Source organism: Scyliorhinus torazame, chromosome 2 (assembly GCF_047496885.1).
Source record: "Scyliorhinus torazame isolate Kashiwa2021f chromosome 2, sScyTor2.1, whole genome shotgun sequence".
Taxonomy (NCBI): domain Eukaryota; kingdom Metazoa; phylum Chordata; class Chondrichthyes; order Carcharhiniformes; family Scyliorhinidae; genus Scyliorhinus; species Scyliorhinus torazame.
The window spans coordinates 256,523,625-256,537,239 of NC_092708.1; the positions used below are offsets into that span (position 1 = coordinate 256,523,625).

At 55.4% G+C, this 13,615-nt stretch overlaps 1 protein-coding gene across 3 annotated transcripts in view; it reads left to right on the forward strand.

Annotated features, from left to right (window-relative positions):
* The first annotated feature begins 10,866 nt into the window (after positions 1–10,866).
* Positions 10,867–13,615, forward strand: part of mgaa (MAX dimerization protein MGA a) — a 202,174-nt gene continuing 199,425 nt past the window's right edge. For all 3 annotated transcript variants that reach the window (XM_072486179.1, XM_072486181.1, XM_072486180.1), the window contains exon 1: positions 10,867–12,072. In XM_072486179.1, coding sequence (XP_072342280.1) covers positions 10,964–12,072 — 1,109 coding nt within the window. In that variant the 5' untranslated portion in view covers positions 10,867–10,963. The remainder of the gene's footprint in view (positions 12,073–13,615) is intronic.

Sequence of the window (13,615 nt, forward strand, 5' to 3'; positions counted from 1 at the left end):
AATCATCCGCATACAGAGATACCCGGTGTTCTCCTCCCCTGAGTACTCCCGGTGTTCTCCTCCCCTGAGTACTCCCCTACACTTCCTGGAACCCCTCAATGCTATGGCCAGGGGGCTCAATCGCCAGTGCAAACAATAACGGGGACAGAGGACATCCCTGCCTCGTCCCTCTATGGAGCCGAAAATAATCAGACCCCTGTCCATTCGTGACCACGCTCGCCATCGGGGCCCTATACAGCAACTGTACCCATCTGATATACCCATCTCCAAAGCCAAATCTCCTCAACACCTCCCACAAATAATCCCACTCCACTCTATCAAATGCTTTCTCGGCATCCATCGCCACCACTATCTCCGTTTCCCCCTCTGGTGGGGGCATCATCATTACCCCTAGCAGCCTCCGTATATTTGTATTCAGCTGTCTCCCCTTCACAAACCCAGTTTGGTCCTCATGAACCACCCCCGGGACACAATCCTCTATCCTCGTTGCCATTACCTTGGCCAGAATCTTAGCATCCACATTCAGGAGGGAAATAGGCCTATAGGACCCGCATTGCAGCGGGTCTTTTTCCTTCTTTAGGAGGAGCGATATCGTTGCCTCTGACATAGTCGAGGGCAGCTGCCCCCTTTCCCTCGCCTCATTAAAGGTTCTCATCAGTAGCGGGGCCAGCAAGTCCATATATTTCCTATAGAATTCAACTGGGAATCCGTCTGGTCCCGGGGCCTTCCCCGCCTGCATGCTCCCAATCCCTTTCACTATTTCCTCCGTCTCAATCTGTGCTCCCAGTCCCGCCCTCTCCTGCTCCTCCACCTTAGGAAATTCCAGCTGATCCAGAAAGCACATCATTCTCTCCTTCCCATCCGGCGGCTGAGCTTCATATAATCTTTCATAAAATGCCTTGAACACTCCATTCACTCTCTCCGCTCCCCGCTCGAACTCTCCCTCCTCATCTCTCACCCCCCCCCCTATCTCCCTCGCTGCTCCCCTTTTCCTCAGTTGGTGGGCCAGCAACCTGCTCGCCTTCTCCCCATATTCGTACTGTACACCCTGTGCCTTCCTCCATTGTGCCTCTGCATTACCTGTAGTCAACAAGTCAAATTCTACATGTAGCCTTTGCCATTCCCTGTACAGTCCCTCCTCCGGTGCCTCCGCATATTGTCTGTCCACCCTCAGAAGTTCTTTCAACAACCGCTCCCTTTCCCCTACCCTCCTGCTTTCCTTTATGTGCCCTAATAGATATCAGCTCCCCTCTAACCACTGCCTTCAGCGCCTCCCAGACCACTCCCACCTGGACCTCCCCATTATCATTGAGTTCCAAGTACCTTTCAATACACCCCCTCACCCTTAAACACACCCCCTCATCTGCCAATAATCCCATGTCCATTCTCCAGGGTGGACGCTGTTCTTTTTCCTCCCCTATCTCCAGGTCCACCCAATGTGGAGCGTGATCCGAAATAGCTACAGCCGTGTACTCCGTACCAGTCACCTTCGGGATCAGTGCCCTACCCAAAACAAAAAAATCTATCCGTGAATAAACTTTGTGGACATAGGAGAAAAACGAAAACTCCTTACTCCTAGGTCTACTAAATCTCCAGGGGTCTACTCCTCCCATCTGCTCTTAAGCACCCTAGCTGCAGCCGGCCTCCTTCCGGTCCTGGACCTCGATCTGTCCAGCCCTGGGTCCAGCACCGTATTAAAATCTCCACCCATTACCAACTTCCCCACCTCTAGGTCCGGGATACGTCCTAACATACGCCTCATAAAGTTGGCATCATCCCAGTTCGGGGCATATACGTTCACTAAGACCACCGCCTCCCCTTGCAATTTGCCACTCACCATCATGTATCTTCCCCCACTATCCGCCACTATGGTATTTGCCTCAAACATTACCCGCTTCCCCACGAGTATAGCCACCCCCCTGTTTTTTACGTCTAGCCCCGAATGAAACACCTGCCCCACCCATCCTTTGCGTAGCCTGACCTGGTCTATCAGTTTCAGATGCGTCTCCTGCAGCATAACCACATCTGCCTTAAGTTTCTTTAGGTGTGCGAGTACCCGTGCCCTCTTTATCGGCCCGTTCAGCCCTCTCACATTCCACGTGATCAGCCGGGTTGGGGGGCTCTTTACCCTCCCCCCCCTTGTCGACTAGCCATCTCCTTTTTCAATCCAGCTCCTCACCCGGTTCCCACGTAGCCGTATCTCCCCCCAACGGCGCCCTCCCGCCCCGACCACCCCACCCCATAGCAGCTCCCCCTTCTCCCCGGCAGCAGCAACCCAGTTAACCCCCCCCCCCCCGTGCTAGATCCCTCACTAGCGTAATTGCACCCCCCATGTTGCCCCCAGAAGTCAGCAAACTCTGGCCGACCTCGGCTTCCCCCCGTGACCTCGGCTCCCACTGTGCGAGGCCCCCTCCTTCCTGCTTCCCTGGTCCCGCCATGATTACCATAGCGCGGGAACAAAGCCCGCGCTTCCCATTTGGCCCCGCCCCCAATGGCCGGCGCCCCCAGCTCCTCATCCTCCCTCCCCCCCCCCCCCTCCCCCACGACATGGGGAAGAGAGAAAAGTTACAGGGTCGCAGGATTAACAACTTGGGAAATCATCTCTTCCCCCCTTTTCCCCCTCTTCACCCCACATATTCGCCCCACCACTTTGCCCCAAACGTTCTTTTTCTAGCCCGCTTATTCCAGTTTCTCCTCGACAATAAATGTCCACGCCTCTTCTGCCGTTTCAAAGTAGTGGTGTTTCCCTTGATGTGTGACCCACAGTCTTGCCGGCTGCAGCATTCCAAATTTAACCTTCCTTTTGTGCAGCACCGCCTTGGCCCGATTAAAGCTTGCCCTCCTTCTCGCCACCTCCGCACTCCAATCTTGATATACGCGGATCACCGCGTTCTCCCACCAACTGCTCCGAGTTTTCTTTGCCCATCTGAGGACCATCTCTCTGTCCTTATATCGGAGAAATCTCACCACTATGGCTCGAGGAATTTCTCCAGCCCTCGGTCTTCGCGCCATAACTCGATAGGCTCCCTCCACCTCCCACGGGCCCGTCGGGGCCTCGAATCCCATTAACGAGTGCAGCATCGTGCTCACATATGCCCCGACGTCCGCCCCTTCTGCACCTTCGGGAAGACCAAGAATCCTTAAATTCTTTCTCCTCGCATTATTCTCCAGCACCTCCAGCCTTTCCACACACCATTTGTGTTGTGCCTCATGCATCTCTGTCTTCACCACCAGGCCCTGTATGTCGTCCTCATTCTCAGCAGCCTTTGCCTTCACGACCCGAAGCTCCTGCTCCTGGGTCTTTTGCTCCTCCTTTAGCCCTTCAATCGCCTGTAATATCGGGGCCAACAGCTCCTTCTTCATCTCCTTTTTAAGTTCTTCCACGCAATGCCGCAGGAACTCTTGTTGGTCAGGGCCCCATATTAAACTGCCTCCTTCCGACGCCATCTTGCTTTGTGCCTGCCTTCCTGGCCGCTGCTCTAGAGGATCCACCGCAATCCAGCCACTTTCCTCTCCTTTTTCCATCCGTGTCCAGGGGGGATTCCCTTCTGGTTTACCGCACAGTGTTTTTAGCCGTTAAAATTGCCGTTGGGGCTCCTATTAAGAGCCCAAAAGTCCTTTCCACCGGGAGCTGCCGAAACGTGCGACTTAGCTGGTCATCGCCGCACCCGGAAATCCCTTAATTTCTTCTTTAACCAGCATTGCAACCCCACTGCCTTTTCCTTTTTGTCTGTCCTTCCTAAATACTTAATGTCCCTGGATGTTCCATAATAATCTTTATTAGTGTCCCAAATAGGCTTACATTAACACTGCAATGAAGTTACTGTGAAAATCCCCTAACTGCCACACTATGGCGCCTGTTCAGGAACACAGAGGGGGAATACAGAATATCCAATTCGCCTAACAGCATGGGCGCATTTCTCCACTCCCGCGCCGTCGTGAACGCCGTCGAGGTTCACGACGGCGCGAAACGGCCCCGATCCCGACAGATTCAGGGCCCAAAATTGGGCTAGGATCGTGGCCGCGAGAAATTCGGGGGGGGGGGGGGGGGGGTCGCGAAGGCCGCGTCGTCACCGCGCGATGCCCAAATGACGCGGCGCTGCGTCATAAATGGTGCGATCCGCGCAGAGGACCCGGAGGAGAAGAGAAGAGATGGCTGAACCCCGAAGAGCCGCACCGAGGTTCCGGGACACGGACCTGGACACCCTGGTGGATGAGGTCAAGCAGAGAAGGGACACCCTCTGCCCAAGACATGGGCATCGCCAGCCATCCAGCGCGTTAGGTTGGCACCCGCAGTCAGTGCTGTGGGGCAGAACCCCCGGACAGGGGAGCAGTGTCGCAAGAAGCTGCACGACCTCACCCGGGCTGCCAGGGTAAGTGCCTTGACGGTGCCCCCAGGCCCCTCCCCTGGCACGGGGGGAGTGGGGTGAGGGGGGATCAGAGGGAGTTGGGGGGGATTGGGGCATCAGGGGCGGTGGTGGGGGGGGGGATTGGGAGTGTTGGGGGGGATTGGGGCATCAGGGGCGGTGGTGGGGGGTGGGGTCAGGGAGTGTTGGGGGGGATTGGGGCATCAAGGGCGGTGGTGGGGGGGGGGGGGTTGGGAGTGTTGGGGGGGGATTGGGGCTTCAGGGGCGGTGGTGGGGGGGGGGGATTGGGGCATCAGGGGCGGTGGGGGAGGGGGTTGGGGGGGTCACGTTGCCCAACAATCTACTCGACCCACATGAGCCCCGGGACCCCCCCCTGGAGCGATGCCATGCCGTGCTGTTTCCTGAACCAGCAACAATGTAGTCTATATCTGCATGCCCTGATGATACCCGCTTAATAGTGATGCTTTATTCCCCCCCCCGGGACAAGACAGCTCACAACCAGCGTGAGCGCATGAGAACCGGAGGGGGTTCTCTTGTCCTGCACCCCCTAACCGTTCACGAGCAGAGGGCCCTAGACCTCGCTGGGGAATCCGCCACCCGGGAGGTCGCGCCATGCCAGGTCGGAGGCGCAGAAACAAGTGTGAGAACCCTGCATGTCCTCCCCACCCCCAACCCATCATTGCCCCCCTCACACTCTGGCCACTGCACCCTCAATCCCATCCCCCCTCACACTCTGGCCACTGCACCCCCGATCCCATCCCCCCTCACACTCTGGCCATTGCACCCTCGATCCCCTCCCCCTCACACTGTGCACCCACCACCACCATACACCCGGGCCACCGTGTCTAACGAACCCCAAATCTTTGTTCCCCAGGGCCACCCGCCGAACGTCCAGGGATGTCTCGCCCAGGAAACAGCGGAACATCGGCAACCGCAACTGCACCCAGGGACGCACGCCAGAGGTTGGCAAGTCGGTCGGACAGGAGGGCAGACCTCTCAGTCTGGGACGCAGGACCGGGACGCTCAGACCACCGAGACAGACAATAGTGAGGGGCACAGGGTGGACATTCATGTCGAAGCGCACATCACGGCCACACACCCGCTGGATTCACCTGGAGGTCAAGACGACATGGCCCGCATGGAGCTTGCTACGGGCCATGAGGGGGACCAGTACACACCAGACTTCCTGGCGGACGATGACCTCGAGCTTGCGGCACTGCTGTCTCCCGCACCATTCACCATCACAGAGACACTCACCTCGGTTGGGCATATAAGTGATGAGGTTCCCAGGTCACTGTCTGGTGCGCACCCCACAGCCGAGCCGGTACAGCAGCTGGAGTTTGGAGCAGCCGAGGGGTTGGACAGTCGGAGGGCAGCCCAGGCCCAGCAACCAGCTGCCACCCAGACGGTTCCCGGGTTCCTGGATGTAATTAACCCACCCGGACAACCGATGCATGTGGACACCCAGGGACTGAATAACGGGATGAGGGCCATCTTCCAGGACCTGCACACGCAGTTGGAGGAGTCTATCCGCGTCCAGGAGCAGGGAGTGGTGCCGCTCATCGCAGCCACCCAGGCCGACACCGCACGGGTGGCGTTCGCGGTGGAGGCAATGGGTAAAAGGGTTTTGGCCATGGGTCAGGTTCTGCAAGGCGTTGGGCTTAACGTGCACGCGTCATCCATGGCCCAGGAGAGGGCTGCTCTCTCACAGGCAGCCATCTCACAGAGCCAACAGGACATTGCCGCCGCTCTCGGGGCCCTGACTGAGTCTCACCATGCCATGGCCCGGTCCCAGCCAGCGATGGCACAGTCCCAGCAGTCGGTCGCGGAGAGCATTGACCGCCTGGTGCACGTGATGGATGGCGGCGCGCACTCACAGGTCGAGATCGCACAGTCCTTGGCAGGAATGTGGTACTCCCTTGGCTCCGTCTCGGCGAACTTTCGGACCGTGGTCGATACCGCTGCAGGCCTCCAGGACTGGCAGCGCCAGGTGTCGGTGGTGCGACGGGGCATGTCTCCTAGCGCATCTCCGTCCCACAGTGAGGCCCGGGGCCAAAGGGCTCCCGAGGGAGTAGGAGGTTCTGGGGCCCGTCCCGGTAGCTCCATCAAGGCACGTGCCGGTACACTCGGCCTCCCACCGTTCTGTCCCTGGCGCATCTGGTGGGGAGCGGGCAGGTCAGGGTGGCACCACGCCATCCAGCACGCCCGGCGAGCAGCCTGGCCCATTGAAGCCGGGCCGCCCCAGGAAACGTGTGCCGACGGGGAGCCATGTCGAAGTGCGTGATTCTCAGCAGTCCGCCTCCAATCCTGCTGTACCATCTGGGAACACACCGAGACGTAGTGGTAGGGCTCGTAAGGCAAAGACGTTGGGCACGTAAGAAGTTGGCACGGGTGCAGGGCACAGTCTAGTTGTAGTGGGTAGGGCACCTATGTTAACCCCACAAATAAACTCACTGTTGAATTTGATTTGTAAGACTCTGTGCTATGTCCGGTGCCAGGGGACTCGTGAGGGTGCCCGATTGGCGTAGTGGTATACGAGCCGTTCAAGGTCTGTTCCGGATGTGCTGACCCTTTCCCCCCTGCCTCCCATAATTGGACACCGTTGTCCTCGGTACAGCAACGCCAGCCACCCCACGGGCATGTGGTGAAATATCCGTCACGAAGGATGTGACCACCCGAGTTCATGCTTCAGCTTTAGCCATGAGTCAGACCTCGGCTGGCGAATCTGAGCACACAGCTCATCGCAGAGCGGGCCGTTATCATTCAACATGGCACTGATCACACCCGCTTACCCAATCATCAATGTTGTGCAATCCCGTAGTGCCACAGTGGTAAGGTGATGTGGAATTGGTGCCGTGAATGCAGGGTGGGGGGGGGGGGGGGGGGTTGCTCTGTGGTGCCCGTGTACAAGAGTGACGGTGCAAGTGGCAGTGTTCAGCGAATCCCACCCCCACAGTGCGTGAACCGTGCGGCCACCAACGCGTGGCCACTGTCCGCAGCGGTGCCGTCGTGCAGCCTCCTGGACGTAACGAGCAGCCGGGCAGTGTCTGTGTCCTGCGCCCCTCCCCCCCCCCCCCCCACCCTGATGCGCGCCATCATCCTCTTCCCCATCCCCCTCGTTTGCGTTGGCTCCGGTGCCATCGGGTCCTCCCTCTGACTCCTCCACCAGGTCATCTCCCCTCTGCATGGCAATGTTGTGCAGCGCACAGCAGACCACAACCATGCGACCGACCCTGTCGGGTTGGTACTGCAGGGCCCCTCCTGATCGGTCCAGGCATCTGAAGCGCATCTTCAGCAGGCCGAAGCACCGCTCCACCACACCCCTGGTTGCTGCATGTGCCTCGTTGAATAGGCTCTCCGCGTTGGTGTGAGGCCTCCGTATTGGCGTCATCAGCCATGACCTCAACGGATAGCCCTTGTCGCCCAGCAACCAGCCCCTCAGCCGGGGGGGCATCCATCGAACATTGCGGGGATGAACGACTGTGCCAGAATGTAGGCGTCATGCACACTCCCGGGGTACTTTGCACACACGTGCATGATCTTCATGTGGGGGTCGCACACCACCTGAATGTTCATGGAGTATGCGCCTTTCTGTTCATGAACACTTCCCTGTTGTCTGCAGGTGGGCACATGGGGACGTGCACACCATCGATGACACCCTGGACCATCGGTATCCCGGCCACCTTGGCGAATCCACGTGCCCGTGCATCCTGCTGTGCTCGGTCCTCGGGGAATTGAATGTACCTGTCCGCGATGGCGTATAGGGCGTCGGTGACGGCCCTGATGCACCTGTGGACCGATGCCTGTGATATCCCGGATAGGTCCCCGCTCGGCGCCTGGAAGGAACCGGCCGCATAAAAGTTTAGGGCCACCGTCACCTTGACGGAGACTGGTATCGTGTATCCTCCTCCCATTCCACGTGGTGCGAGGTGCGCCACGAGCTGGCATATATGTGCGACCGTCTCCCTGCTGAACCGTAGTCTCCTCCTGCATGTGATGTCCGTTAGGGCCTCGAACGACATTCTGTCACAGTACACTCTCGGCCTTGCTGGACGCATGTGACACCCTGGCACCACCATCAGTCGATCCTCCTGCTCCTCCTCCTCCTCCTCCCCAAGCACATCCTCTGCATTCCTCGCCGTCTGGCGGTCAATGTTCCCCTCAGCATCCCCCTGTACATTCGAGTCCTGAGCGCCTGCGGCCTGCGCGTCGACGACGGGCCACTCCGCGGCCATCCCCTCTGCTGCACCGGCAACCGCTGCATCTGCAGCCACTGTGGGCCGCCTGACTCTACGCTGCCGGATGGCAAACTCCAGAGCTGCGCCTCCAACCACGGCAGTGAACATCGCTGTCTGGTTGGCATACATGGTGACCTGCAGGAAGGTGGTGGGGGGCAGAGAAACGACATGTTACACCAAGGTTCTTCCACACCTCGCCAGCCGGGTTGCATGGGATCCCTGTGTGTCCGGTGGCCTGGTCGCGCTGCAGACACGCAGCCAGCCTAACACCTGGTCACTGTCTGCGTCCAACGGTCAGTTCACACCATACTCCTCACCAGTGTGCCACTCGCCTGTGCCCATCAGCCACACGCAACCTGCGCCGTGTCCTGGTCACCGTCCTGCCATATTAGGGCGGCTGACATGTGGCATCCGCGGATGGACGATACCATCCACACTCTCCCTCGCCCCCCCTCCCACCTGCACGCCGCTCCCTCATCCCCCCCTCCCACCTGCACACACTCCCTCATCCCCCCCTCCCACCTGCACACACTCCCTCATCCCCCCCTCCCACCTGCACACTCTCCCTCTCCCCCCCCCCCCCCACCTGCACACTCTCCCTCTCCCCCCCCCCCCCCACCTGCACACACTCCCTCTTCCCCCCCCCCCCCCCCACCTGCACACTCTCCCTCTTCCCCCACCTGCACACTCTCCCTCTCATCCCCCCTCCCACCTGCACACTCTCCCTCATCTCCCACCTGCACACCCTCCCTCATTCTCTTCCCCCCCCCCCCCCCCCAACCTGCACACTCTCCCTCCCACCTGCACACTCTCCCACACCCCCCCCCCCCCCTTTGGCCGCAGCCTTCTCGAGTAAGCCGACCCGGTCTCCAGGAGCTGCGGAAAAGTCCGCTCACCACCTCCCTGCTCATGCTGGCTGACGACTTTAAATAGCAGGTGTGAATGGCGACGGCGTGAACTGCGGTCACGCCGTCGGGACTTGGCGTGAGAATAGCGGGGGTGGCGGAGAATCGCCATTTTGGGTGTCTCGGGCGATTCTCCGGCCTGCGCAGCGCGGAAATCGACGGGGCCGTTCTCGCCGCTTGGGAGAATCGCGTCGGACCGTCGTCGCGGGAAATTTTGGCGACCCAGGCGATTCTCCCAACCGGCTTTCAGGACTTGTGGGAGGAAACCGGAGCACCTGGAGGAAACCCACGCAGACACTGGGGGAAGGTGCAGCCTTCGCACAGACAGTGACCCAAGTTGGGAATCAAACTCTGGTCCCTGGTGCCGTGATGCAACAGTGCTAACCACTGTGCTACCGTGCCTGGTCAATCTGCAGCTATGTCTTCATAATTTTGACTGTATCATACCTGTTTACATCTGTTTGCACTACTAATTTACCCATTTTATGGTGAATGCTCCATACATTAAGGCACAAAGCCTTAAGGCTTGTCTTTTAAACATTCCTTGTGCTGTTCCCATTATTTTACGCCGTGGCACTGTTTGATTCTGGCCCTTGATTTCCCTGCCTATAATTTTTCTTATTCTTCTTCCTGTCTTTTGTTCTTGTTCATGTTTCCATTCCTCTGACTTCCTGCATTCCACCCCTCTTTCATTTTAGTTTAAGTGGAATATTATGCTAATTGAGTTTTTAAATTCCACTAGCTGCTGTGGTGGGATTTGAACCAATGTCCCCAGAGCTCCTCGATCAGTAGTCCAGTGATATTACTGCTATGCCGCTATCTTCCCAACAACAATTTGCTTGGACTTGGTGATCAATTCAGTACTAAATAAACTTTCCATGTTACTTGCCAGTTACAGAGCCTTAAGACTAGTGGATGCTCTGATTTGATTTGTTGGTTTCTGCCTCTCTTTTTAGCACACCGTCGTGCATGATTTGACATGGTTCACAAAATAAACTAGGCAAATTAAATTCTGCGCATCTGACAGCCTGCTTTATGGATATAGAAGATATACATCAGGACCCTAATGAATGTGGTCCAGATCAGAAAAATGGATCCAACCAAGACCATGCAAGCAGCATACAATAATGTAATGTTCACATGAAATGATTGAATTTCATTCCCTGCCAGGAGGCTTACTTTCCTTTTAGTATCCGCATTCACTGTATGGACTGATGCGGGTTAACTTGGAACTGAGAGTTGGAGTTCTTCGAGACATGGGATTGGGAGCTGCTATCAAGGGTGCAGAGAAATTGAGCTTGAGATCCTGTTGGAATTTTATTTGATGATGTAAATGTTTTTGTTTGTATCTTACAGGGTGGTAAATGGGCCTCTCTTGACGACAGGTTTGGATATCTCTCTTTCTCTCTCTCTCTCTCTTTCTCTCTCGGATGGGCTTTGACATCCAAAGAATATGGAGAATCAGGAATTAGTGCGTGCAAAGCAGGAAACCAACACTTCACCAAACTCGGGCACACCTGCTGCATACTTTGTCATTCTCAAGCAGGCACCTGGCAGTGGTGGCACTGAGCGTAGTATGTTGGTGGCTAAACAAGAACTTGGGGGTGTCGGTTGCATCTTGGAGAAAAGGAACAAATTGGGACCAGGAAGAATCGATCACCCATTTGAGTGCCAGTCTGGAAATGTCTGCGTCACTTTAGAGAACCAGGAGATGTGGAGTCAGTTTTACAAGCGTGGTACGGAGATGATCCTAACAAAACATGGCCGGCGCATGTTCCCAAATTGTAGATTCTGCATCTCTGGGCTAGATTCTTCACTGAAGTACATACTAGTGATGGATATTGCTCCCGTTGACAACCACCGCTACAAATGGAATGGACGCTGGTGGGAGGTCAATGGTAAAGCAGAACCACATGTTCTTGGCAGGGTGTACATTCATCCTAATTCCCCTTCCAATGGGAGCTACTGGATGAGGCAGCCTATCTCTTTTTACAAACTGAAACTTACCAACAATACTTTAGACCAAGAAGGTCACATCATCCTGCATTCCATGCATCGGTACCTACCACGCTTGCACGTCATTCCTGCTGACAAACTCACTGATGTAATTCCTCTCAATGGCCCGAATGTACTCACCTTCACTTTCCCACAGACTGAGTTTGTGGCCGTGACTGCATATCAGAACATAAAGATCACTCAACTGAAGATTGACTTTAATCCATTTGCAAAAGGCTTTCGGGATGATGGACTAAACAGTAGGCCAATGCGGGAGTTGAGGCACCGAAGCAATGAATCAACAGACGGAGGTTGCAGTGATGATTCTGCTTCTTCCAGAAGCGTGGTAACGGAGTCCAGTGGGCACGTGAAAATTAAAAGTGAGGACCAATCTGAAACACAGTTTAAGCACAGGAAGATGCAGGGTGACATCCAAGTATCTCCGGGTGCAAGCTTTGATGGGGAACTGGACAACACTGATGAAGAGGAAGGGTCCCGAGAAGCCGAGATACCGAAAACAAGCAAATTTAATGCAGAAATGGGCATGAAGCAGAGAACAACTGAAAGGTAAGCAAAGGCTAAAGAACAACAAGTCTGCCATACCTCTTTGTTGTAACCCTTTAGCAGTTTTTCAAATTTTGCTACCCCATGACCGCAAGATAACCCCTTTCTTTTTATATTGGCAATTAAAATCTGGCTCTTAAAAACATATTGTCTGTTTCTGTAATATAGTTGATTCTTTTTCCCAATTTGCTTTAATATTCTTCGTACTCACCAAGATCAGTAAAAATCCTTCATTGCCTCCTTCCATCAAGCATGCTCACGAGAATTACAGGATAGATTGAATGCGGAGTTAAAGGTGTATCAAAACAGCCGCAACCTCAAGTGCCTCTACTACAACAGTGTGACATTTCCATTTTCAATCTGGGCTTCTATAAATTATTACCTCCTTGGCTCGATTAAACTCGCCCTCCTTCTCGCCACCTCCGCACTCCAATCCTGGTACACCCGTACCACCGCATTCTCCCATCTACTACTCCGTACCTTTTTGGCCCATCCTAGAACCACTTCTCTATCATTGAAGCGATGAAATCGCACGATTGTCGCCCTAGGTGGTTCTCCCGCCTTTGGTCTCCTCGCAGGGACCTGATGAGCCCCCTCCACTTCTAAGGGGCCCGAAGGGGCCTCAGCTCCCATCAGCGAGCTTAGCATCGTGCTCACGTAAGCCCCGCAGTCCGCTCCTTCCACTCACTCAGGAAGACCCAGGATCCGAAGGTTCTTCCTTCGTGCTCTGTTTTCTAGGGTCTCAATCCTTTCAATGCACTTTTTGTGGAGCGCCTCGTGCGTCTGTGTTTTGATCGCCAGGCCCAGGATCTCGTCTTCATTATCCGTCACCTTCTGCTCCACCACGCGGAGTTCCATCTCCTGGGTCCTTTGTGCCTCCTTAAGCCCCTCAATTGCCTGTAGCATCGGGGTCAGCACCTCCTTAAGTAGCTCCACACACCTTCTTAAGAATTCGTCTTGATCGGGCCCCCATGTCGCCTGGGCTTTCTCCGCCGCCATCTTGCTTCTTTTTTCCTCCTGTCCCTTTCCTCGAGGATTCTTCGCGATGTAGCCACCGCCGCCGATATTTTTCTGTTTCGTTGGGGGGGACTCCTTGTTAACTCACCCCACACCGGATTTCGTCCTGAAAAGATTTCCCGTTGGGGCTCTTAAAAGAGCCCGAAGGTCCGTTTGAGCTGGAGCCGCCGAAACGTGCGGCTTAGCTGGGCATCACCGCAACCAGAAGTCCTATAAATTATTACAACAAACTATTTTAATATTTGTGGGCGTTCCCATTACAAACTAAATTTGAGTGTTCTAAATTTGTTTTGCTTAAGCCCAAAAAGGAGACTATTTTCCATGTCAGTATAAGATTACAGTAGTAAAGGTCAGTGCATTGATCCATAGGGTTATTCAATCTTCAAACACCCTTTAACTTTCTTACTGCAAAAACTTATTTCCTATTGTGAAGAAGATTAGCTGGTAGGATTCACCAAAGGATAGGCAAGTTAATGTAGAGTGCAAGTCAGATATGTGGCAAATTGGAAAGTGATATTGTGGGTTGGTA